This window comes from Mauremys reevesii, linkage group 27, assembly GCF_016161935.1.
Source record: "Mauremys reevesii isolate NIE-2019 linkage group 27, ASM1616193v1, whole genome shotgun sequence".
NCBI lineage: Eukaryota > Metazoa > Chordata > Testudines > Geoemydidae > Mauremys > Mauremys reevesii.
In genome coordinates, this window is record NC_052649.1 from 1,185,399 (window position 1) to 1,211,441 (window position 26,043).

Consider the following 26,043-nt stretch of genomic DNA (forward strand, 5'->3'; position numbering starts at 1 on the left):
TCATTCCAGCACCCTAAGCTGTTGATAAATAACATGACCTTGACTAACAGAAAAATGGTGTGGCTGGGGAATTTAGGTGAGCACCTAACCCAACAGTCCTTATGAGCCTCAGTTACCACACCCACTCCTCGTGATTGGCAGCTGTGTCGTTAGAACAGATTTTTTGTTGGACTCGCTGGCGTCCGGCAACCTGAGCATGGCGAGCACGATGCCAGTGGGAACGCTGCTTCCCACAGCTGGAGAACTGCTGCCTCAGGGCCCCTGCTGTGCTGCAGCCCTACTGGCTCCTGGGCTGGCTGCTTGCGGGGACGCATTGAGTGACTGCACTTGAGCCAACCACCTTTCCAACGAGAGCAGTTCCAGCCCATTGCCCTGCTGGTACCGCCACCAGGCAGCATGTTGCTCACACCCCACAGCATGAGGAGCTCTCCGGCTAGCTGGGAGGAGAGGTATTTTCCCCTCTCACTTGAGCCAAACTGCCTCTGGCCCCCTTAAAGACAAGGGCAGTACCTGCACGGGAGCAGTCACAGGCACTCAGTGCCGGATCATGCGGTGATGTTGGGCACAAGTTATATGGGGCCAGATGATTAGATGGTAGGTGGGTTTATATGCATGTTTATGTCTAGATGCCTTTACAAATCTGGCCCTTAAACTAAGGCTGAGCCTCTTAGGACCAGGCCCTAACACAGACCCAAGCTCCGTGGGCCTTAATTTACGTATTTGCTACAGCTTCTCAGCGGTGACAGATACGTCCTCTATTGGACGCATGCAATGAACGTGACGTAAGCAGACTGCTCACTCTGTTAGCTCTGGCTCCAAGCTGGCAGAGGAGTTGTGCTTACTTTGGCCAGCTAGAAAGAATATAAAGAGTGACTCATGCTAGGTACCAGGATTTATTGACTCAGGTGCAGTACAATACAGGCAAACAGAGTTCAACCAGAGACTGTTTAGCTCAGCATTTCATTAACGTGGTTTATCCTTACTAGCATTTATGAGCCACCAGCACAGTGCAGTGATTGCGGCTCCTTTGACACGGCTTTAAAGAGCATTTTGTTTTAAAACACAGCCTATAAAATATTCTCCCACGTAACCATTAGCTGCACCATTTGGGGTCAGTTCAGGACTATGCATTTGGCAGAGGAAAGGTTTCTGCAGTACGAGACTCTGCTGCAAATTCCCATTGCTGGCAGGCATTTTTTTCAGGGGACTTTACACCCTCTGTTTGATACAAGCTTTTTTTTTTTTTTTTGGCCGTTAAAGATGAGTGCACTGCGGGGCAGGGAAACACGGCCCTAGCAGTGTGTTACTTTTCTGAGCCAACCTTATGGAGCTGGCCAGTTGTTTTTCAGACTAAAGGAACTTGCATTGGTCCTCCTGAGAGACAAAATCAGTCAGTGGGTGAAATCCTGGCTCCACTGAAGTCAGCAGAGAGTGAATTTCAAACACTGGCCATAATAGTTTTTAATAATAATAATTGGAGCTATACCTATTTCCTAGAACTGGAAGGGACCTTGAAAGGTCATTGAGTCCAGCCCCCGGCCTTCATGAGCAGGACCAAGTACTGATTTTTGTCCCAGATCCCTAATTGACCCCCTCAAGGGTTGAACTCACAACCTTGGATTTAACAAGCCAATGCTCAAACCACTGAGCTATCCCTCCCCCTATCTGCCCTCAGTTGGGACAAGGGATGACTGCAGTAGAACAAGTCTTTCAAAAACCAGGCAGGCGCCCTGGCCCTGTTAGGAAACGCGCCAGCCAGAGCTCTCTCACTGCAGCACGTAACATGGGAGCTGAGGTTTTCACAGGGCCTAGTCATTGTTGGGCACCCAGCTTGAGTGCTGAGTTAAACAGAACCAGCCGCACTCCAGAGGCCCAGCCAGTCTCTGCTCAGCAGGGGGAGTTTGAAAGGGAGGCAGTGGTGGGTGTGGGGCAAACCCTCAGCTCAAGCTTTATCAAGCTCAGGTCACTTTAGGGGAACAAGTCAGAAAATTAGAATCTGCACTGAACAGAGGCTGGGGAAATATTTACAAAGAGAATCAGCAGCCACATGATGAAGTTTTTCTGGGTTTACAAACAGTATCTGCTAATTAACAGCTCTGGCCCAGCCGTTATCTGCTAGAGCCCACCTGTGCCACAACTGTTTTTCTGCATATAAAAGCCAGGGCCCTACCCGATCCCTTTCAGTCATGTGGGGATGACTTTGGCTTTCTGCCCAGGGCCCTAATGCGGATGACGCTTGGCAGACCCCCTGAAACAGGAGTGGTTTTCAGCCTGTGCTCTGTGACCATCTGGGGGGGGCTGCACTATGGCTAAGGGGGCCGTGTCTCCCTTTGAAATGCGTTAGGTTGAACACCTGTGTTGTATAGTGAAGAGATGGGATTACAAACAAGTTGGCCAGGGTACAGCTGTTATCGCACGACAGCATCCCGGACCACCTGGGACCCAGGTGTGCTCTATTACCCGTCAGCAGGGGGCGGGGTGCTCAACCCCCCAACCCCCTTGAGGAAAGCAGGGCGAGAAGGCTCTCAAGCAGCCCCATGGAAACAGGGTGTTAGTCTGCTAACCTAGCCCCCATGCACCCTTCAGCCAGGGGCAGCAGAGCCTGCCCCGCTCTCTGTACAAAGCTGCATTGGAGGGGGGCTAGTCCCTGATCAGTCATGCACGAAGGGAATATTTAACAGGTGATCAATGCAAAGACCCTGCAGGGAAGTGAGGTCTTTGCTGCAGTATCACTAGGCACCAGCAATGCCTGGCAACACCTGAACTCCTGCATCTTGTTACAGAGAAGAGCAAACAAAGGGGTAGATGGGAAAGTTTTGCATGTTCGATGTAAAGAAAAGCCGCTGTCATGGGTCACTCGTGCAGACAGGGACTGTGCCCCCTGCAGTGAGAGCTGGGGGAAACCAGGCCTTTACTTGAATATAATGTTAAAATTCACTGCCCACCCAGTCAGTAGACCTTACCAACCTGCATTTCTACTCTGCTCAACATCAGCTGGCTGGAGCGTCGCCTTATCTCAGCAGAATGGAGCTGCCAGCGAGAGCCTGCAGGGCAGGGCGGCCCCCGTCAGGAACTAGAGGTACCAGGGATGAGGAGTTCTAAGAACACTGATGGTTTAGGCTGGTTTAAGGGCCAGGGTGGGTTATCTTACCCAGGGCAGAGAGCAGCACATGTACACACACACACCCTGACTGATCAGAGATAGGTGCTGCTGCCAGCAGGGGGCAAAGGCAATATGCTCAGGCCATGGCTGCAGACCCGTTAGGGCTACACAAATACCAAGTGATCATTAAAAATACCCCAGCCCGAGAGACACAAAAAGCTTTGCATGCAAGTGAGGGAGGGTTTAAAACAAGGCTCCTAGAGAACGGGGTTTGGCTGCCAGGGAGCGCGGTGTTCAACACACCGCTTGGCATCCTGCGTGAACTCCAGGAGGGAGAAGTCAGTGCAGGCAGCCCAAGGAGCGAGCCAGGCCCTGACCTTCATCCGCACTGGAGTTAGATTTGTTAGTGGGCCTCACGCTAACTTGCCAGGCAGGCTGGGAAATGGAAATGCTGCTGCCTGCTGCTTGAGGGGCGAGGGATCCAATCCCCCCACAGCAGCTCAGCCAACTGGGAATGCCCCTGCGCCTGCCACATACAAAGCCCATCCCCCATGATTTGGGTGGCAGGGGAGTGGCCATGGCTGGCATAAGGGCTCAGTGGGAGAACATGGCTCGTCCCAGAGCACCATGATGCCTATTACCGGGATGGGGCTGGGAGCCACCGCACTGGCACATAGTTCCCCTGCAAATGGGGGGTTAAAGCAGATCCCCCTCCCTCACGCCAGCTGTACACGTAACAACCAGCACATGGCAGAGAGATCACAGCAACACCAACACACCAGCAACAGACACCGGAGGGGCTAGTACATGCAGGGTGAGCAGCGACCATGAAGTCCACCCCAGCCCTGCCTCTGGGGGGAGCCCCACAGCACAGGGAGCCATCACTGGCTGCTGCTGGGGCTCTCCCCCTTAGTGAGGGTTTTAAAATCCATGGACAGGGCCAGCTCCTCAGCCAGGGGCGGCCGCTTCCACTCGTCCCGCGTCAGGATGTAGCCGATCACCAGCCCAAAGCCGATCAGCAGCAGGCCCAGGACGTTGGCCAGGATCCCTTCCGGCACGAACGAGCTGTAGGTGGCCCTGCAGGAGCAGAGAGGGGCTGGGCTGAGAACAGGGAACACCCGGAGGAGGAAAACGTCTGCATGGCTCCCTGGAGTCCAGCCCAGACCAGGGTACCATGCTCCTCCCAGCCACGGCCCAGGAAATGACACCCAACCCTCCTGAGCCTGCAGTGGGCAGCCCACAGCCCCCCGTGGCCCTGCGAGTGTTTCCTCTCCTCCGAGGCATGGCCAGAGGCAAGAACACAAGCTAATGGTCTGACTGTAGCGTTTGCCATCTCCAGCCCCAAGAAATGCTCTCCAGCTACTTTGCTGCCTGCTCTAACATGGGGGTGGGGAGTGTCACGCTCCCCATCACAGCAGCAGCAGCATGGGCGAGTGAGCTGCAGCGCCACATGGAGCCAAATCTGCAGCAGGTTTTCCCTACGGCTGCGTTAGAGCTGCTGGGGGAAGAATGGGGGGGAAGGAGAGACAGAGTCTTGCCTGCCCTGGGAAGGGCTCTGAAGTGCTGTTGCCTCTCTCAGCCATTTGGGGCCTGGGGTTAGCTGACAGCTGACACCATCCCGCCTGCGCATGCTCCAGGGATCAGCCCAAGAAGGGGGCTGGGTAATTTACACTTGCCCTGGAGAAAGGACACCCGCATCAGTTCGCCCCTTCAGAAACAATCCTGGAAAACATTTCAGTCTCTTTTCTACTGGCAAACGTTGCAGGTGAAAGATTTCCAGCAGCTCCAGTCATTAGGGGCCTGTGGGTCACCCCCTGGAGGGGCAGCGCCCCCAGCTTGCCAGGGAAGGCTTTGCTAGCACTGGCCAGGGATTCCGCCGTCTATTTTTGCCACAGAGGCCGTTGCCTTTGAGAAAAGGCAGATTTGCCCACTGAGGGCCTGAACCAGCCCCCGGTTTAGGAGAGGGGAGAGTCCTCACACTGAGGGAGGTTCAGTGATAGGACTGAAATCTGGGTCCGGACGACCCAGTCACTCCATTTCCCTGCGAGGTGCCGGCCTGTGGCAAGGGTGTCTTGTTGCTAAACTCTCCGGGGACGCTGGGAATTGCAGCCCAGATGCTTCCGTCACTTACTGGATACTGAAGAGGAGCAGCTCCTTGATGCCCAGCAGGCACGTGGCGATGGAGAGACCGAGGAGGAAGACGCCGAAGAAGACGTGCTGTGGTTTGTATCTGCTGCGGAGCGAGAAGGATGCTCCAGGAAACAGGAAGAAGCTGAAGCCCATGAGCCACTGGAGGGGAAGAAGAAAGTGCAGAGGGGCGTAAGGGCTCTTTCCCTGCACAGCCCAGGCTTCCACTGGAAGTTGGTGTTATTACAACAGGCCTCAGGAATCGGAGCAAATTAGCTCCTGGCCCGGCTAACCCAGGATTGGTGATCGTGGGCTAATCCAGCCAAGCCCTCCTCAGACGCTGGCACAGCAACGAGCTCCTGCCTGCAGCCAAGGAACAGAGACTGGAGATCCAGAACAAATCCACCAGAGCTGGGGATAGAACCCGGCAGTCCTGCCCCTGCTCTAACCACTGGAGGACTCTGCCTGTCAGGCACGAATGTGTCTGACTGCAAAGCAGGACGTAGCTCTCCTGAAGGGGACCCTCCTCCTCCTCACCTGGATGAAGTAGAGGCTGAAGGCTGCTATTCCACACCAGCTGTGCAGGCTGTACATGTCTGCAAAGCCTTTCTTCCTGTGGTAATCGAACACGGCTATCACACCTGCAGGGGTGGCAGGAGGCGGCCAGTTAGGGCTGGGGCCCATTCGTTAGCCTGTTCACACACACACCCCACTCAGGGATCCAGCCTGGACCCGCTCCCCAACCCGGCCTGGGGAGCAGAGCCTCAAACCGCAGGCGCTGAGCCTGGGGAGCAAGGGCTCTGCTCTGGGAGCCTTCCTGGGATGATCTTTTCGTTGTAACAGAAGAGGACGGATTTAAAAGCCTTCCTGGACAGGATGCCGCTGACCCAACACAGCGGCCTTAGGGGCAGGGGGACTGCCACACGGGTCCTTCTGGGTCACCTTTCCGTTGCGGCGTCCAAGACTCACCCACAAGGGCGATGACCAGCGCGAAGGCGTGGAGGAGCCCGTGGAGGATTTTGGCCGAGCGCTTGGTCTCGTTCCTGAAGACCCGGTAAACCAGGAGAGCTGGGGGAGAGAAACGTGCGTGAGAGGCAGTGGGGGTGGGCAGGGAACAGCCTCCTCGGCTCTGCAGCCCAGAGCAAAGGGAACCGTCCCCAGGCCAGGTGGGCTAAGCGCATCAAACAAAGCCTGGGAGAGGTGGGGTCCCGGGGCCCCGAGGAGGGGGAGACTCGGCACTAACAAACGACTGCGTCAGAGCCGCTGGAGGGAGGCAGAGGGTGACTCATGCTGGAGCATTAAGCACTTGCTTGTTCTCCCAACTGCCTTTTCCAAATTTAATTTGCTACAATTAATCTTTTCTTTAAGCCTCAGGGACTGTCTGGGGGCACCTGCTGATGCACTTTCCCCATCACGGCTCTGTACGGCCGCAACCGGCTCTCTGCCCAAGTGGCCGTCTGGGAGACAATTACTGCCCCCGGCGCCGCACAATTACATTAGTGTGAAAGGGAGCAGGGCACAACGCCGAGCTCCCTGCTAAGTGCTCTGCCTGCCATGGGTTTGGGCCACGTCGGCTCCACTCCCACTCCGCGGAGAGCGGGAATCTCACCACCCGCAGGAGGCTGCTGTTCGCTGCACTGTCACCAGAGACTGGGGTGGGGGGATCTGGTAGCATCCTACTCCGGCACCCAGGCAGAACAGTAAGTACCTCGTACTGAAGCAACCCTGTGCAGACAGGGTCAGTGCACCTGTTACCCCAGCTCCAGTCCCCACTGCTAACACGGGGGGGACAGCTTTGTCCTTGGCCAGCTTGGCTACTTGGACCGAGTTACCTTCTTAGCGTCAAAGCCCTAACACTGCTGAACCGCAGCCGAGCAATGGAAGGCATTAAGGTCAGGATTCCAAGCCAATTACTCACATGGAAATCAGGAGTCACTCCATTTTTAAGGCTGCAGCAGACACACCTAGACCTTCCAGCAAACAGCTGGAGGTATCTGTGTGATCATGGCAGTGAAGGGGTCAGAGCCTGGCTGAGAGGTAGGTAGCATTTGGAATGCTCTTAGCCCTTCAGCAATTCTCCATCAGGATCCCAGCTTACCATCCCCTTGGAGGAAGACCATGCCAATGACCATGCAGAGAGGGTGGACGTTGAACTGCAGCGCGCTTTCCCAAGCAATACCGCCCCGGTATTGGCCCATCCAGGCTCCGGTCATGGCAATCACAGTCAAACCTAACAGCTGAGAAACGGCCATGTAACAGGAGAGCCCTGCTGGGCTCGAAGGCCTTGTGAGACTGTCCTCCATGCCAGGCGAGGCCAGGGACACTCCTGGGGCAAAATCTCAGGCTGCAAGAACAAGGAGAAAAGTGATCAGCATGGCAACCTGACGGCATGCTGGGAGCACTGGGCTGCCCATAGGGACCAGGGCTGTGAACTCTGCTCAACTTCCACTGAGATCAAATCTCCACTTGGAGCCCACTCTAACTTCAGCGGGGATTAGAAACCAGCTATCAAGACTTATCCCTAGTTTTCAGCCCATCCTGACTCAGAACCAAGTCTCCCCAGAGCTGCTTGCTACTCAGCTTCAGACAGGGCCTCTGAATCCTAATCCAGACCCACTCCCAGCTCTAACAGTGCCTATGGAGCTGGCCGGCCCAGAGCACCTTGCTCTATTCCTCACACTCACTAATCTTTGTAAAACCAGCCCAGATATTATGTGCTGACCTAGAGAAGTGCAGCCCTAACACTGCATGGTTGGCATGTAGACAGGCAGCACGTGGCTGTTGGATTTAATTGCCTTATTCGATATTTATCTGGAGGGAGACACACCCAGAGGGAGGCAGGCTGGGTACTGCGTCTACACTGCAAAGACAAACCCAGAGCACAGGTCAGTTGACTCCGGCTCACAGGGCTTGGGCTGTCGGGCTAAAAATAGCAGTGGAGCTCAAACCGGAACATCTGCACTACTATTTTTAGCCCCACAGCCCCATCCCCACAAGCCTGAGTCCATTGTTCCAGGCTCAGCGACTCAGGGCCGTGGGGCTTGATTGCAGTGCAGACGTAGGCCTGGGCTAGGATTCCCCTGGGGGTGGATTTCCTTTTAAAGAACTGGAAAGGAGAGGGCCAGAAACAGCTCTGCCAAACTGGCCAGTCAAGTTGTTTTCACTGAGCTTAGTGGCAGCTTTCAGTGTCTCCCCTCATTGGCCAACACTGCTCCAGCCCGGACCCGCCTAGATACAGACAGAAGCTTCCTGGTTTGCCTAGAGCCAGACAGGGGATAATCACAGGACAGGGATAGCTTGGGGTGTTATAATGATCTCTCAAATGCTCCCCTGGTGCAACAGGTTTGGCTGGATAACTTAGCACAGGGGGTGGCCACAGTCACAGCTAAGAATTAATCAGATGAACAGACTTCCCTTTCGGTGGCCACAGTCACAGCTAAGAATTAATCAGATGAACAGACTTCCCTTTCCTCACCCACCACAGGGTCCTTCCCAGAGCCTTCCCTTTAAAAAAAAAATCTCCATTTTATCCTCCCTGGGAACACTCAGACCTTCTCTCTCCAGCTGATGCCCCAGGTGTGTGATTTATGTTATTAATTCTTTGGGGTCAGGAAACCGTTTATTTTTGTTCTGTTTGGACAGCAGCTGGCACAAAGTGGTTCTGGCCCATGACTGGGCTCTTCTGTACTACAGCAGTGAAAGATGTTAACGTGCCTCTGGGTTTGTAGAGCATTGGGTCTGACGGGTAGCCAGCTCTTGAGATTTTATCACCAGTCTTGCAATTTGGTGATTTTCTTAAAGGCCAGCTTCTGGAGTCGGGTGTGAGAGAATCGCCGCTTTCTTTTACAAAGCCAGTTTGCAGCACACATCATTGCAGAGAAAACCCTGAATCCTAAAGGCTCCAAAACCAGACAGCAGATAAAGCAAACTTTAAAATAAAAAACCGTAAAATGAGGAGATTTAAGCCAATCCAGGGGGGATAAAAAGCAATAAATTTGGGGGAGGAAAAAAAATTGGATTTAAATTGGATTTTTTTATTGTTATTTAAATGATAATAAATTTCTTTATTTTTAAAAATAAACCTGTTTAAAACTAAATCTGAGTTTAAATACAAAATATGTTCAGGCCTAAACTTCTTATAATCTCTCAAAACGTTTAAATAAAAAATGAAAATGCTGAATCCAAGAACCTCTATCAAAAACTTTGAGGCAAAGGCGGCTTTTCTAGATAAACAAAGAACTGGGGGGAAAACATCTAATTTTTGAGGTCCAGCTTTATGAATATGGCACAATAGGTCATGTACTGTATTAAGGGCTTGCTCCTGTGGGGGACCCAGAGTGCGAGACTGATAAAGTCATCACAGGTGTTGGGACCTGGCCTCTAACTCCAGGAGACACCATCATGTATCTCATCAAGTTCAACTTCCTATTTTACAGCTTCCCTCTACGTGAGCTCTGCTTGGCTCAGTTCTCAAATTATGACAACTCCACCCACCCTGGAAACACTCAGCTCAGGGAAAATCACTGATGGGCGCGGTATTTCGGTGGCGACGCCTCTGGATGACATAGCTTGTCAGTGACATTTTGGCAGATGCTCATCCGCCGGCCAGTACGCGGGCACACTTAGACGCCATGGCACCTGCGGGCACCGCGTTGGGGACCCCTGTATGATATACTGATGTGCTATTTTCTAACATACTAAAAATGTACAGTTACGAATCTGAAAATATTAATCTATATAATTGTTTAAATAAAAGTACCTGGTCACAGTGTACCCTCCTAGGTAGCAACAAGATGTACCAATTCTAGTGTAAACCTCCATTTAGCTTTAAAATCAACATGTTTTAATGCATCCGAAGAAGTGAGCTGTAGCACGAAAGCTCATGCTAAAATAAATTTGTTAGTCTCTAAGGTGCCACAAGTCCTCCTGTTCTTTTTGCGGATACAGACTAACACGGCTGCTACTCTGAAACCTGTCACGTTTTAATGGTTACTCAACCAGCGAGAATGCACTTCTCTTTAGGATAGAACAGAAAAATTGATTCAAGTCACTGATTTAAATCGAGGTGTTTCACTTGGCGATTTAAATCAACCCACCCTGAGCCAACTGCATGATTTTGGGAGCTGGACTCATGATTTTGGAACACTAGGAGTTGGCAATTCAGGGACAGAGTGAGTCAGCATTAAACAGCAAAACCTTTGCTCACAGGATGCTCTGCTGAAGAGATGGCTCCCAGAAGGAGCCCACAGTCTTGATTGTTTTGCTCTCTGCAAGGAGCAGATGGTCTTTTTCCAGCACTGGCTCCTCTGCAAAACCCCCAATGCCTAGTCTCCGCTGGTATTCATGATGACGTGCCTGGGTCTGCATTAAACTTAAAGAGGCAACACCTTCCAATTGGGAAGCAAGAAAACCAAGCAGGCAGGGTTTTTAAGACCTACTTAGAATAAGTGAGCGAGATGAGCTGGACATACAGGTGCTCTGGGGACAAAATGTAACCCTAGACAGGATTCCTGGGACCAACATCAGACAGAACAGAGCTGTCAACTGCTTGGCATCTGGAGTGCTGGGAGCTGTTGGGGGGAAAGATTCTCACTCTCTCTCCACCAAAGAAGGGAAAATGGGTGGAGATTACCACAGCATAGCTACACCTGCACAGCCCCTAGTGTAGACGCAGCCGACGCCAAACAGTAGCAGCGAGGTCAATGGAAGCAGTCTTCTGTCAACCGAACTGTATCTAACCTTGGGAATTTGTCAGCATAGTCGGTCGGGGTGCTGTGCAGATGTAACTTTTCAGTGTAGACCAAGCCTCAGTAATTGCTAATAAACAAAAGTCTGACATGCCGCAGCCTTTCTTGGGAGCAGGGCCGCCCGGGTGGGGGGGAAGAGGGGCAAGTGGGGCAATTTGCCCCGGGCCCCGCAGGGGCCCCGCGAGCCGCTCCGGGTTTTTGGCGGCGGGTCCTTCAGTGCAGCGGAAGACTCGGAGCAAGTGAAGGACCCACCGCTGAAGTGCTGCCGAAGCCTCGGAGCACCGCCCGGTGAGTACAAGCACCAGAAGAAAAAAAAAGCTGCGATCAGTGGCATTTAAGCTGCTCTACTGCCGCCGAAGACCCGGCCCTGCCTCAGGCCCCCTGAATCCTCTGGGCAGCCCTGCTTGGGAAGTAATAGAAACAGGGACAGAGAAAGTGGAGAAACCCAAGGCTTGAACAGCAATAGGTCCGGGGAGAGTGTGAATACTCATGGTACATGGAATTCTTTAACCTAAGGCTAGTAATAAGCACATATCTGTATTGACAGGGCCTTCATTTATGAAGCAGGCCATTCAAAGGCTCTAGTGTCTGCCTTCCTCATCCCCAGCCATCCGCCACAGGAGAGGAGGCCAACTCCCTCTGATGCTCTCATCCTCCACCACACACAATTTGGCATGAGCTGTGGCTACTCAAGAGGGGACGAGGGCTGGCAGAGCAGAGATGTTGCACAAGAGGAATGAAGCACGTTGGCAGAGCCAGGCCAGAGCCCAGGCCAGAGCCCAGGCCAGGCAATGCCCTCCCTTCCACGTTTACCCAGCAATTGGAAAGCAGTTTTGACTTTCAATTCTGCTCAGGCACCAGAGCAAAGACAACAAATTGCTCACCTGGCACACGATCTATTCCCTAAACCAGCATTAGGGCTACAAATTAACTTCTCTTAGGAGGTGGCAAGTGCTAGATAGAGTTGCAACACCATTTCTGTTGCATACATAAGATCAGCTGGGAAACTGGTACGTCAGTTCAGAGTCCAGGGCACAGTGAGTGGTGCAAACTGGGAGTCATTTGGTCAAGTGGTTCCTGAAACAGCAGCATTTCCCCCCCCCACCCGCAACCCAATTTTAAATTTTTAACCTTTTTGGGGGCGGGGAGGCACAGAAGTAGGGGGAAGAGCCCACTGGCAATATCCATATGGACCTTATAGCACTGGAATGGCTCTGATGGATGCTTACTCCACCACCACCTATCCTGAGCCCTGGGGGAAGGAGCAGTGGGTTGGGAGCAAGGAGACCATGACTTCAGTCTTCCCCCAGCTGTTATTAATGTTTCTGCGCACTTTACACCACTGCTGATTGACCCAGCCTGGCCTCAGGGCCTGGCAGCTGTCAGTCCCCCTGTGTTACAGATAAGATCATGGAGACTGCACAAGGTCACTTTAATTAGACTCCAATATTGCAGACTCAAGCCTCATTGCTAAAGGCTAAGCAAATAAATGGACAAGCATGTGAAGTCAACATGTTTGCCTCTGCAACAGCGGCTTTACCCCATCTCTTTGCTGAAACCAGGAATCCTATTTACTGTGCAAACCACTTGCTAAGTGTCTTGATCCCCATTCACCCCGGCTGCTGACTCGCGTGAGGGGCATTACGCTTCCACAAATGGAATTTCTCTTCCACCAGCACAGCTAGTTGTTGACTCCTCTCTAAAATCCATTTGACAAGAAATCAAACAAGGCTGAAAAGACAGATAAGGGAGAGGCCTGGCAGAGGTTCTACATGTCACGTCTGGGACAGTCAAAAGGAGAATCAGCCTGAGCCTGCCACGCTGCCTCTCCACCAGGCACTGTGCACCATCAGGGCCTTCATTCCCCATATCCTGCCCAGAGGCGGGACTTCAAACCGTACGTACTGTCTCACTGTTTCCTTGGGCTCCCCTGTCTCTCTCTATCCATCTGTTGTGTCTTGTCTTATAGCTAGATTGTAAGCTCTTTGGGGCAGGAACCAGCTTTTCATGCTGCGTTTGTACAGCACCTAGAACAATGGAGTCCTGCATGTGACGGGGGTCGTAGGTGCTCCCATAATACAGATAATACCCCCACCCCCGCAAAAAACCCAAACAATTAAATGTTACAAGGGAAAAAACCAAAAGACCACAACACAAACTTACATAAAGCAGGAAGTGCAGTAACAGTGCTGCTGCACACACAGCTGTAACTCTGCCCTGGCAAGGGTGCCAACAGACCATCACGGTACCTTACTCCTCCCCGGCACCCAAAAAGCTACTTTCTACGTGCCCACCCCAATTCCAGGTCAGGACCCCTACTCACACAGTCCAACAGGACCCTCAGCGTGGTCTGAGCAGCAGCACTGACCTGGCTGGGGGAGAGGGGAGTTGCTGCTGGTTGATAGATCACACCAAGTGGCCTTTCCTTTGTGTGGCCAGTTTCACAAGCACGATGCAAGAGCTACAGATGCACTAAGGAATTTTCTCCTTGCAGGTTAGGGAAGTATCTCCCACCACTGAAGGAGGACAGGACAAGGTGTTGGTGTCTCGGCATTAGTGGTCTCTCTTTTCATGTCACACAAACATTCTTTTGGAGAAAAGGTAACTATGTGCTAGCTCCCAGCACTGGGCTGCGGGGTTTCAGAGTCTCTCGATTTGGAAGGGTCCAGGAGCAGCAGGCAGCATCGTTAATTCCACCTTGAAGTTTCTGTGTAAGTGACAGAGGCAGATTAAAGACACCAGTTGAAACAGGGGAGATTTATTAAGAACACGCTCACTTCACTCTTAGCCAGAGCTGCAGGCTTTATTGGATCATACCTGATAAGTGGATTAAGACAACTGGCTTATTCTATTAGATTGCACTGAAAATGCCAGCTGTGTGCATGTGGCACTTGCAGCCTGAGGGCAGAAGAGGCTCTGGAAGGTACATTAGGAATCAAAAAGCAGAGGAGTCTCAAGGCAAGCAGCAGGCGCTGTCCCTTTGGGAATATTAAGGGACTGGGTCATAGGGCTCCTCTCTCTCAGCCAGAGGCAGGCACCTCTATTCCCACATATCTCCAGGGGCAGGGGGAACACGACACACTTGCAAGCCAGCTAACAGCACTTTCCTTGTGAACGTGAAATGGGGACATCAAGGCACCCACCAATGCTGGGACGAGAGCTCTTCGCCAATAGAAATCGTGCCCCTAGCCAAGAGGGAAGGGAGAGGATAAAGAAGAGATGCAGCTCCCTCCTCCAACCCCATAACCTCAGAGGCAGCCCCAAAATTACTAGCCCTAAATTAAGCCACCTGTGGACAAATGGCCATTTGTCCATCCACAGTACAAGATGGCTAGGGGTTAGTCAGCCCCCACTGTCCTATAAGGGGAAACAAAGAGCTTTGGAAAGCTGTGGGGAGGAATAGCTCAGTGGTTTGAGCAGTGGTCTGCTAACCCCAGGATTGTGAGCTCAATCCTTGAGGGGGCCACTTAGGGATCTGGGGCAAAAATCTGTCTGGGGATTGGCCCTGCTTTGAGCAAGGGGTTGGACTAGATACCTCCTGAGATCCCTTCCAACCTTGATATTCTAAAGAAATGCCACTTGCAGTTTTCCTCTCTCCAGTCCCCACACCATACAAGGCAGCCTGCTGCACCAGGATGGAGTCAGAACCTGACCATCAGACACCAGAACAACTGGCATCACCAGCTGTTTTTAGGGCACAGAATATCCAGGTGCCTCCTGCAGAGCTCACTTTTCGTCCCAGGTACCGTGGGAGTTCACCGCAAGGGTTGTTACCAAGCTGGGACATGGTTGTGGTGGCAGGAGAAATTCCCACCATCATGACAGAACTTGGATGGCCCTGGCAGCGCATGTGGCTGTAACAAGCCTTCCTCTACCAGGGGCTGGGCACCAAACCATAGAAAGATTCATGGCAGGCAAAAAAGATGGATGCAGACAGAAAAAGGCCCTAGGAAATATTACAGGCAGCAAAGCACAGCACATGGGGCCTGAGACATTAACCCCTTACAGGTACAAGGGGGAATAATTCTACCAGAACTGTACATTGCTATAATCGTAAAATGGTCGTCAGAAGCCTCACGTGAGGCTGGCTTAGGAGCTATTCACATGGCAATGCTGTTAACATGAGTCAGCCTGGAGGTGGATCCAGCTATAACTGTTTTGACTTGATATTCTGTGTTCTGCCCCTTAACGACCAGATTTTCCAAAGACCTCAGCTCCTATCTAGGTACCATTACAAGCGTCCAGATTTACGGGATTGTTCAGCATGCTGGCTGCAGGGCAAACAGGCCAATGGTGTCAATGGGGGCTGAGCCCTTTTAGAACATGGCCCTAGTTGTGGGTGTTGTGACTTGGAAATCTGGCCCCTATCAGCTAAGGGATTCCTGGTCTTCAGAGAACAGCTGGACAGACTGATACAGAGGAAGGAAACACTCATCGGCGGCTCTGATGTAGACGTTGCTTTTGTTCTCTAAATCTAAAGTAAAGGTCACTCTGACTTAACTACCTGGCTGCTCTTCCTGCCTGGAGAAACATAACCTGCTGTAGGGCATCAGAACAGCTACCCTGAAATCCAGACGAAGACTAACCTGATAGCATGAGGGGAGAACAGAGACCTGTTCTCTTCTGTTCAGGGTCCCCTCGAACGGTACCACAGGGGACATTTTCTATTGAGGAGGAAAAAAATCCTTCACAAATATTGTTGCAGAGCTTAAGATTTTGTCAACATTATTTTTAGTAAAAGTCACAGGAAATAAACAAAAATTCAGGGAAGCCCATGACCTGTCTGTGACTTTTACAAAAATTACAGGGGGGGGGGGACGACTGATGGGGGGAGGAACTGAAGCCCAAACCCCGTGGGGGGGGGGGGGAGGAGCACGAGCCCCACTGCAGGCAGCTGAGGGCCCCGGGACCACTGCTGACTGACCGCTCTGACCCTGCCACCTTGGAGCTGAAGCAGAAAATGTCACAGAGGTCTCTGAAAGTCACAGATTCTGTGACTTTGTGACAATCTTATCCTTAATTGATGCCATAAGCAATAAGAGAATCTCTCTCCATCCCCACCCATCTAACCAGCAATGGAAACACCCAGTGCAGGACAGACCCTCCGTCACTGCAGCGCTAAGGATTTAAACGCCAGCTCTCCTCACCCCTCTTTGCCAGCTGTGCAGTCCAAGCCAGGGCCCCCTCACCCCAGTCCCCCCATCCCTTCTATCACTCAGCTGCCGCTTGCTTCCACTGAACATCTCAAGCAACTCTCAATGGGACGCACAAGGCACCAGGTGAGGATGGAAACTAGGAGGGGACCATAACTTAAAAGAAAAACAAGACATGCATCTGGAGCTGCTACCTCCCCCCCGTCAGTCTAATGGATGGATGTACTCCACCCCAACTAAATACACTTCTGCTGGAAAATACAGACATCAGTCACAAGTCACTAAAGCTCAGTATCAAGATCGCATGTAGTTAGCCCTGCTACTGGGGCTGGTCAGTGCTGCTGGTCAGAGCCCCACCCCACACTCCCAAAATTAAAGCCTACATAGTCAGCGCTAAACTAGTCAGAATCAGACTCACAGAGACTCCTAGGCAGTCAGTCCACACCACACTTCAGTCTCGAACAGCAGTAAGAACAGCCTCTCTGTGTTTCAGTGTCATCTACCAAGTGACAGCTGCTCCCCCAATGCTCTCAGCTGTGCCTGATGTTTCAGGCTAGGTTAATCACCTCCTGACAATCAGCCTCAGCTAAACTGGTAACACCTGAAGCAAGATCCCCAATTAAGCTATGCATGCTGGGAAACAGATGTCCAGAAGCAGTTAACCCATTCCGCTTCACAAGGCAGTTGCCTTGACACTGCAAACAGGAGCACAGCACATTAGTGCCAATTCTCAGCTCCCAGTCATTTAGCCACTGAAGCGATCCCCCCATGGGCACAGGAAACAAGTGAGACACACGTCCTGTCAAAGCCTTGAAATAAAGCATCTGACAAAACACCAATGCAACCGCCCTAAAAACAGTTTTTACAGCTGGTGATTGTAGTGAGTCGGTGTGGCTCCCCTCCTGCCCAGCAGAGGGAGCACCTAGCCAGAACCCTGAGGGGGCGGGGCCAAGGAGCATTGAGCCCGCCCCTCCAAGGGTCAGGCAGCGACCCGGAAGGATAAAAGCTGGCAGCCAGAGCTCAGTTGGGGGCCAGCTGCTGCAGGGAGCAGATGTGCTACAGGGAGCTCATGACTGGGAAACCTCAGGGACCCAGGGCAGCCGCCCAGACTGGCCAGAGCTTCCCTGCGCCCGTTACCTGGAGAAGCCCCCAGAGCTTCCCCATGCCTTCTATCCGGAGGAGCCACCAGAGTCTCTTCACCCCTGCTGCTACCCAGAGGAGCTGCCAGAGCACGCCTGGCCGGACTTCCCCGAGGAACTGCCGGACCTGCCACCAAGCCCTGGCCGAGAGGAGCCCATGCTGGTGGACTGGCCGGGGACTGACACCACGGAACAGGTAGGCCCTGAGAGGGAGACTGGAAGTAGCCTGGGGGTAGCTGACCCCAGTCAGGCTGCAGATATACCCGAACCTATGTCAGTGTGTTTCGGTCAGGAGCCCCACTGACTGAGCAGTGGTGATAGCCACTGCTAGGGCCCCGGGCTGGGATGCAGTGGAGTGGGTGGGCCTGTGTCCCCCCTGCCACCCCACATGTGGGTGGCAGACTCCCCCTCACCCAATGCTCAGGTGTAAGAGCCCGAGCTTAGGTACAGGATTCTTTGCTCAGCCCTGAGACAAAAGGGTCTGAGCATTGTGACTTTGTGTTTGGTGCCCTGCCCGAACCTAGGCTGGGCCCCTTTAAACTGTACTGCTGCTCAGCCCTGAACCAGAGGGCCTGAGCTCCCTGAACGTGGTGCTTGGCTCAGAAAAGGGGTCTGAGCCTTTTGACTCTGTATTGGTGCTCTGCCCTGAAGCAGAAGGCCTGAGCCCTGTTGACTCTGTATTGTTGCACAGCCCCGAGCCAGAGGGCCCGTGCCTTGGGATTTTGCGTTTGTCGCCCAGGAACACCGGGGACCTGCCCGGACCAGTCGGTGTGTAGTGAGTCGGTGTGGCTCCCCTCCGCCCCTCGGAGAGGGTTGAGCCCCGGTCACACACCATTACAGTGATTTAACAGAATCAGGGCCGGCTCCAGGCACCAGATGAGAGCGCACGTGCCAGAGGCGGCATTCCAGCCAACCGTGGGGCAGCACATTCTGGCTGCCCTGCCGTGGGGTTTTTTTGCTTTGGCAGCCCGGTCCGCAGTTCCGGAGCCCCCAGCCGGCTCCCCATGCTCTGCCAGTCCAAACAGCCCAGCCAGGGCATGGACCCCGGCCCGGGGGACAGGAACTAGCGATCCCTGCCACTCACTGTGCCGCCGGGCTCCCCGGGACGCACCACTCCCCGCCACCTGCACCGGCCTCTGCCTCCTGCGCTGCTCTGAGCCCGGCCTGGCCGAGCCACCTTTAAAGGAGCAGCTGAGCCAGCACCTCCTGCAGGGGCTCTGCTTGCCCGGCCGGGAGAAGCACCCCAAGGCCGGAGGGGGGAGCCCCTCTCGCCCGGCTGCAAGCGGGCTGCAGCGCCGCCCTTCACCCCCCTGCGAGCCGCCTTGACCGCACTCCCTGCAGCTGCTTTTTTTTTTTCCTCCCCCTTCAGCAGTCCGGCTGCCTCCTTTTTCTTTTTGCTTGAGGTGGCAAAAAAGCTAGAGCCGGCCCTGAACAGAATCAGAAAGGGTTATTCTACCTCGAACTATCTGACTGTCCAGTCTATCTGCGGGAGTCAGTGCAGGATTGATCTCTCTGTGGCAGCTTCTAATCCCTTATCCAATCCAATTGTTAAAGACCCAATAATGGGGCTTCATCCTCTTCAGTTGAAGACTGTTGCACAGTCAAATACATCTCACGTGCTGGAGCTTGTTATCTCAATATTCAGCCTACACTTTTCCTTGATTTCATCCTATTACTTCTAGCTAAACCTCAGGTTACTACACACAGCACTTCCCTCCCTCCTTGGCCTTAACAGTCTGCAAATATTTGCAGAGTGTTATATCCTTCCTTAGTCATCACTAACCAAGCTATACAACACCCAGCTGGAATTTTTACAGCTAGATTTTCACAGGAGCTCATACATCAGATGCACGCTGGGTGCTGAGTTGTTGTGCAAACCTCCTAGCCCTATGTGGCACAGTGGGGCTGCTGGGTGCTGGGCACTTTCACAGATCTGACAACTAAGTAAGCAAACGTGGGATCCGCTCTCCTGGAAATTCAGTCCTGATTGTGGATGCTGAGCCCTGGGAACTCTAGCCCGTGGCTTCAAATTTCCTTATAAATCAAACCCTCCAGGTCAGGTCAGTTGCTGTTCTCTGAAAACCCTCCAGTGTCAATACTGTTCTGGTAACTCAGTGCCCAAAGCGGAATGCAATATTCTAGGTGGGGGTGCACCTTGCAGAGAAGAACTCTGCCCTCACTGCTCTGTGAATGCAGTGTCTCTTTTAGGAAGTTATCTGCCCCTCCAATTTCCACAGCATATGAGTGCCTACAATCTTTAATGCAGTTAATCCTCACACATCCCTAGGGGGAAGGGAAGTGCTCTGATCCTCAGCTTGCAGATGGGGAACTGAGGCACAGAGGCACTAAATGACATGCCCAAGGTCACACCAGAAGTATGACACAGAGCAGGATCCTGGGCTAATGCCCTAACCACTGTGCCATCCTTCCTATCTGCAGTCCAGGATTACACATCCCATTGCAAATGCCTGTCTAATGTACTGCCCACTCTTGCCCCTAGATCTAGTTCTTCATTACAGCTGCCTGGGTATTTCTCTCACATTGAACACCCGTGTTTCAGATCATTTTCCAAGTTGGACCTCATTTGGTTTGATCTGCTAGAACTCTGTGAGTAGTGGCTGATGGAAAAATCCAGTTACATGGGACACACCCACCAGGAAGTGCGGTCTGCCTAGCACATCTTATGGAAATAAAAAATCTATATGGGAATGTGAATCTTTTCAAGAACCAAGTGTCAAACTCCCCAACCAAACCGAAGGAAGGGAGGTTAAGAGAAAAGAAGGCTATTTAAAGTTTGCTAAATAAACAGTTTTGGGGCAATTGTTACAGGCTTGTAGAAACTATGCAAAAAAGAAAAACAATCCAGTCCTCCTGAGGAAACATTCTCCACTCTTCCATTTCTTCAAGTGCTTGTGATGCAACAATGAAATTACTGCCAACAAATGGAAGCATAAGGCAGCTGGATAAGAGAATACAAAAGACAGGGTGGATGGCACCTGGCTTAAGGTCCTGTCTGAAGGTCCCTACCCTCTTGTCCCATCATATGACTAAATGCATCTCTCAGACATCACACAGCTTCAGCACTGACTGACAAAAGGGTGCATCTGCTGACGAGGAAACACAGCAAAGAGAAAAGGCCTGTCATCAGTTAACTGAGGGACCAATCCTGTTCCGCTAGCAGGTGCAAAACACTTGTTTTTTTAGCACAGGATCGGCCCTTATAAAGCCAGACACATTCAGGAGGGAGTGAGCAGGTTACAGGACAGCACCACACCTTGAGGAAGGCAAGTGAGAGGCAGTGGATCCTCTCTGCTAAAACACTGCTAAAAACCTTTCCCCTCCTTCCCACAGACAGGCTTGTTCAAACCCAAAACAGAACAAGAGGTGTATTACAAACCCACAGGAACTAAGGCACAGAGCCCAGCTTCACTGGAATGACCACAAAAGGCCAAGTCTCACACAGCTCCTACCAGTCCATCGCTCTCTGGTGGCACTGTTCAGACACACTAGACATGGTGGTGTGCCATGGCTTCTGAAAGTGGGGCACTGAACTGCACCCCACTGGTGCCATTGGCCTTAATGCAGCTGCCAAACGCACCCCCCCACTAATGCATTCATGGGGTCGGGACTGGCTATGCTCCTCTTCTAGGTGCGGGGCATCTCTGGCCATGCCAGCCTGAATCCCCTGGCCCGTTAAAAGTCTAAGCACTGGCCTGCCAGCTACCCCACTACACAGGAGCCCCCATCCTGTGCCCAATTACACCCTGCATGCTGGGGCCTCCAGACCCTACCCCAAAGTCTTGCCCCTGTTAAACATTACTTTCCCCCATGGAGTTCAAAACCTCGGGGGGGGGGGAGGGGGTCAAACAAATGATCCAGGTATTTGCTCTTCCCAGAGCCAAGCTGCCCCTCACCGTGGCTGGCTGGGGATGGTGCCCGCCACGGAGAGTTTATGTGGGTCAATCAGGGGTTAGGGTCGGAGATGCTGGATACTTCAGAGCTCTGTATGGTCCCAGCCTCCCCCACGCCTGCTAAATCCAGGGTTGCGAGTTCAATTCTTGAGGGGGCCATTTGGGGATTAGCCCTGCTTTGAGCAGATACCTCCTAAGGTCCCTTCCAACCTGGATATTCTGTGACACCCCTGAGCACCGTGACACCCCCAGCCCGGCCCAGGAGCCAGGGCCCTGAGCAGCCAGAATCCTGTCTGGGGCATAGTTCTTGGGGCTGGAGCCACAGCCATTAATGCCCGGAGAGCTCAGCTAGGGACACAGAGACATGGGGAGGGGGGGAGAATCTGGGGCTCAGAGGCACCAACCCAGCGGCTGAGGGGGGGTCTCAACCTTTGGGGCTCAGCGGCCCCGGGGCGGGGGGGTCTCGGCTTGCGGGAGGACCCCACTCCCCTCCCGCCCAGACGCTACGGCGACGGACGCAGCAGACCCCCTCAGCGGGCTCCGGGCCTCGGCTCCTACCTGTGGCGTCGGGTTCAGGCCGCGGCCGGCGGGGCGAGGAGCCGTTTCCCGTGTCAGCGCTGCCGGACAGGGCCGGGCCGGAGCTTCCTGCTCGCCGGGAGCGGGCCCAGGCGTTGCCAGGGCAACGGGCACATTAGCGGCGGCCGCTGACGCCCGGGGCGGGGCCGGTACCTGGGCCGTGACGCCGCCGGGCCCGGCTCGCGCGGGAGGCGGGGGAGGGGCAGGTGAGTGTGTTGGGCGGGAGGCGTGTGCCCCGGGAGGGGGCGGGGCTGGTGTGTGCACGTGTGTCACGGGGGAGGGGGCAGAGCTCCTGGGTGGGGCTGTGTCTCCCCCCCCCCCCAAGCGCTAACAGCCGGGGGCGGGCTGGCAGCCCCCTCCCCCCACTCAGCTACCCCCATTGTGTCACCCCTTGCCCCCAGACCCCTGTCTGCCCCCACTCAGCTACCCCCATTGTGTCCCCCTCTGTTCCCCCAGCCCCGTCTGCCCCCACTCAGCTACCCCATTGTGTCCCCTGTGCCCCCAGCCTCCTGTCTGCCCCCACTCAGCTACCCCCATTGTGTCCCCTCTGTTCCCCCAGCCCCTGTCTGCCCCACTCAGCTACCCCATTGTGTCCCCGTGCCCCCAGCCTCCTGTCTGCCCCCACTCAGCTACCCCCATTGTGTCCCCCGTGCCCCCAGCCCCCGTCTGCCCCCACTCAGCTACCCCCATTGTGTCCCCCTCTGTTCCCCCAGCCCCCGTCTGCCCCCACTCAGCTACCCCCATTGGGTCACCCCGTGCCCCCAGCCTCCTGTCTGCCCCCACTCAGCTACCCCCAATGTGTCCCCAGCCTCCTGTCTGCCCCCACTCAGCTACCCCCATTGTGTCCCCTCTGTTCCCCAGCCCCGTCTGCCCCCACTCAGCTACCTCCATTGTGTCCCCCGTGCCCCCAGCCTCCTGTCTGCCCCCACTCAGCTACCTCCATTGTGTCCCCTCTGTTCCCCAGCCTCCTGTCTGCCCCCACTCAGCTACCCCCATTGTGTCCCCGTGCCCCCAGCCCCGTCTGCCCCACTCAGCTACCTCCATTGTGTCCCCCCATGCCCCAGCCTCCTGTCTGCCCCCACTCAGCTACCCCATTGTGTCCCCTCTGTTCCCCAGCCTCCTGTCTGCCCCCACTCAGCTACCCCATTGTGTCCCCGTGCCCCCAGCCTCCTGTCTGCCCCCACTCAGCTACCTCCATTGTCCCCATGCCCCCAGCCCCTGTCTGCCCCCACTCAGCTGCCCCCATTGTGTCCCCCGTGCCCCCAGTCCCTGTCTGCCCCCACTCAGCTACCCCCATTGTGTCACCCCGTGCCCTCAGCCTCCTGTCTGCCCCCACTCAGCTACCCCCATTGTGTCCCCCCATGCCCCCAGCCCCTGTCTGCCCCCACTCAGCTACCTCCATTGTGTCCCCTGTGCCCCCAGCCCCTGTCTGCCCCCACTCAGCTACCCCTATTGTGTCCCCGTGCCCCCAGCCTCCTGTCTGCCCCCACTCAGCTACCTCCATTGTGTCCCCTGTGCCCCCAGCCTCCTGTCTGCCCCCACTCAGCTACCCCCATTGTGTCCCCCGTGCCCCCAGCCTCCTGTCTGCCCCCACTCAGCTACCCCCATTGTGTCACCCCGTGCCCCCAGCCCCTGTCTGCCCCCACTCAGCTACCCCCATTGTGTCCCCTCTGTTCCCCCAGCCCCCTATCTGCCCCCACTCAGCTACCCCCATTGTGTTCCCCTGTGCCTCCAGTCTCCTGTCTGCCCCCACTCAGCTACCTCCATTGTGTCCCCCTCTGTTCCCCCAGCCTCCTGTCCGCCCCACTCAGCTACCCCATTGTACCCCAACCTCCTTTCTGCCCCCATTGTACCCCAGCCTTTTGTCTGCCCCCACTGCACCCCCCAGCCCTCACTCAGCTCCCCCTGCCCTCCTCGCCCTCCCTCCACTCTGGCTCCACTTCCTGTGCTCCCAGCCCTCCATCCAGACCCCACTGTGGCCAGTTTTGTGCAGCTCCATGGGTGATGTCATGCAAATTATGTTGAGCTAATCTGCATACTTGTAAATAACCACAAACTCTAGTGCCTGGTCAGCACACCCTGCTCCAAGCATTGGCCAATGGGTGCTAGATTGGAATGGCTGGGTGAGAAGCTGGAGGCTGTTTGATGGAGATGTCTATGTGGAAAACTGAGTGGGTGTGGGTGGCATGCCTGGGGGTGTAGATGGGTGCTAGAGGGGAGTGGCTGGGGACCCTACTCCCCCCTCCACACCTTGCCCCAGCTGCTGCCACCACTACCTCCAGCTGTTCTTTCCCTGCTTCTATCCAGGAGGAGGATTGGGGGAAGGTAGGCAGAGGGGCTGCCCGCAGCTCCCAGAAGCTGGGAGGAGCCATTGCAGACCCAGAGAGAAAGCATGGTCTAGTGGTCAAGGTGTTGGCCTGGGATACCCTCCTTCCATCATGGAGCAGGCTTGGGAGAGGCAGCACACTTGGAGGGAGGAAGGAATGAAGCCACCTTCACGTTCCTCTCCTGGTTCCCCCAAGGGCTGAGCATCCTCCCTCACAGCTATTGGGCTGCTCTCAGGAGGAACTTTTAAAGCACTGCTGGCTTTCAGCCAGGCCAGGAGCGCTGAGGGTGGGAGTCATGACAATACTTAGGCGCTAAATCCTTGTTTTAGGTGCCTAAGTCCCAGTTTTGTCTCCACTGCAATCTACAAAACCAGTCATATCTGAGACACACTTGCCCTGAAGATGGGCCTGGAACGTCTGGCAAGCCAGGCAAACCGCTCTCAGCTCCCTGACGTGACCACAGGTCTTCAGTTTTCATACTACCCAGGTACGTTCTCCGGCCCGTCTCCGATGCGTCGGTGACCAGGGACAGTGAGGGCTGAGGCTTGGCGAAGGGCACTCCTGCACAGATCACCTGAGGTTGTAGCCACCAGCTGAGGGACTTGAGAATTGGGGGTGGGAGGGTAACCAGTCTGTCCAGAGAGTCCCGGCTGGGTCTGTATACCTTCGCCAACCAAGGCTGGAGGAGGTAAAGGCGCAGTCTGGCGTGTTGTACAACATACGTGCAGGCCGCCATATGCCTTCGTGCAGTTTCTGGCCGTGGTGGTTGGGAACCAGTGCAGGCTCTCGATGATGTTACTGATGCTTTGGAACTGGAACTTTGGCAGGGAAGCTCTGGCTTGAGTGGAGTCCAGGAGAGCCCCAATAAATTCTATTTTTTGGGTTGGGACCAGGATAGACTTGGGCACGATCAGAATGAGCCCCAGCCTGCTGAAAGTGGCACGTGCCAACGCCACGTCCTCTTGCACTTGCACTTGAGAATCGCCCTTGATGAGCCAATCATCCAGGTACGGGAAGACCTGTACCTGGCGTTTGCGGAGGAAGGCTGCCACAACTGCCATGCACTTTGTGAACACGCGAGGGGCTGAAACGGGAGTACAGTGAACTGGTAGTGTCAGCTGCTGACCATGAATCTCAGGAATCGTCTGTGCACCGGAATAATTGATATATGAAAGTACTTATCCTTCAGGTCGAGGGCAGTGTACCAGTCCCCCAGATCCAGGGAAGGAAGGATGGTGGCCAGAGAGACCATACGAAACTTCAGCTTACTTATAAACGTGTTGAGGTTTCGCAGATCCAGGATAGGCCTGAGCCCACCTTTGGCTTTGGGGATGAGGAAATATTGGGAGTAGAATCCCCTGCCCCTGAACTCCTGAGGAACCTCCTCTATTGCCCCTAGAGCGAGGAGTGATTGCACCTCCTGTAGAAGGAGTTGTTCACGAGAAGGGTCCCTGAAGAGGGATGGGGAAAGTGGGTGGGAGGGCGGGAGGATACTGAATTGGATAGAATATCCCACCCATACCATGCTCAGGACCCAGCGATCTGAAGTAATCTCAGCCCAGGGACGGTACGATTCACAAAGGGAGGGAAAGGATCCGAGACTTGGGCTGGTGCTCCGTCCTCGGGCGCACTTTCAAAAGTTGAGCTTCGATCCAGGGGGCTGCTTGGAGGAGCCCTGGCAGGAGGACTGTGAAGGACACCTCCTATTATTTCTGCCCCTCTCTCGATATAGTCCTGCCTAGGGGGCCCTGGATAGAAGCATGAGAGGGGCTGTGGTTTAAAGGGCTTTCTCGGGGATGCTAGTGTGTGAATTCCCAGAGACATGAGAGTTGCTCATGAGTTGTTGAGACTGTGCAGTCTCCAGGGCCAGCTCCAGCTTTTTTGCCGCCCCAAGTGGCGAAGCCAAAAAAAAAAAAAAAAAAGGATAAAGCCAATCGGCAGCACTGCAGCGGTAACTCCA

At 54.2% G+C, this 26,043-nt stretch overlaps 2 protein-coding genes across 5 annotated transcripts in view; one reads left to right on the forward strand and one right to left on the reverse strand.

Moving 5' to 3' along the window:
* Positions 1-880: 880 nt before the first annotated feature.
* LOC120392084 (cytochrome b561) lies at positions 881-21,875 on the reverse strand. Of its 3 annotated transcripts, XM_039516460.1 has the most exons (7): positions 16,549-16,715; positions 13,346-13,684; positions 7,329-7,574; positions 6,200-6,298; positions 5,768-5,871; positions 5,235-5,392; positions 881-4,180 (listed from the first exon to the last, which is right to left on the reverse strand). In XM_039516460.1, exons 3-7 carry the CDS (start codon positions 7,531-7,533, stop codon positions 3,985-3,987), a joined length of 762 nt encoding a protein of 253 aa, XP_039372394.1. In that variant the 5' UTR covers positions 7,534-7,574; positions 13,346-13,684; positions 16,549-16,715; the 3' UTR covers positions 881-3,984. The 3 variants fall into 3 exon arrangements, with proteins under 3 accessions (XP_039372394.1, XP_039372393.1, XP_039372392.1); XM_039516459.1 differs by lacking the exons at positions 13,346-13,684; positions 16,549-16,715 and adding an exon at positions 21,739-21,875; XM_039516458.1 differs by lacking the exon at positions 13,346-13,684 and having other exon boundaries at positions 16,549-16,712.
* The window catches only part of ACE (angiotensin I converting enzyme), a 105,425-nt gene continuing 99,625 nt past the window's right edge, over positions 20,244-26,043 (forward strand). The window contains exons 1-2 of one of the 2 annotated variants that reach the window (XM_039516454.1): positions 20,244-20,450; positions 24,413-24,570. The gene's annotated coding sequence lies outside the window, so the exon portion shown is untranslated. Of the gene's footprint in view, positions 20,451-21,880; positions 21,963-24,412; positions 24,571-26,043 lie in introns of those variants that run through there. The other variant, XM_039516455.1, reaches the window with a different exon arrangement.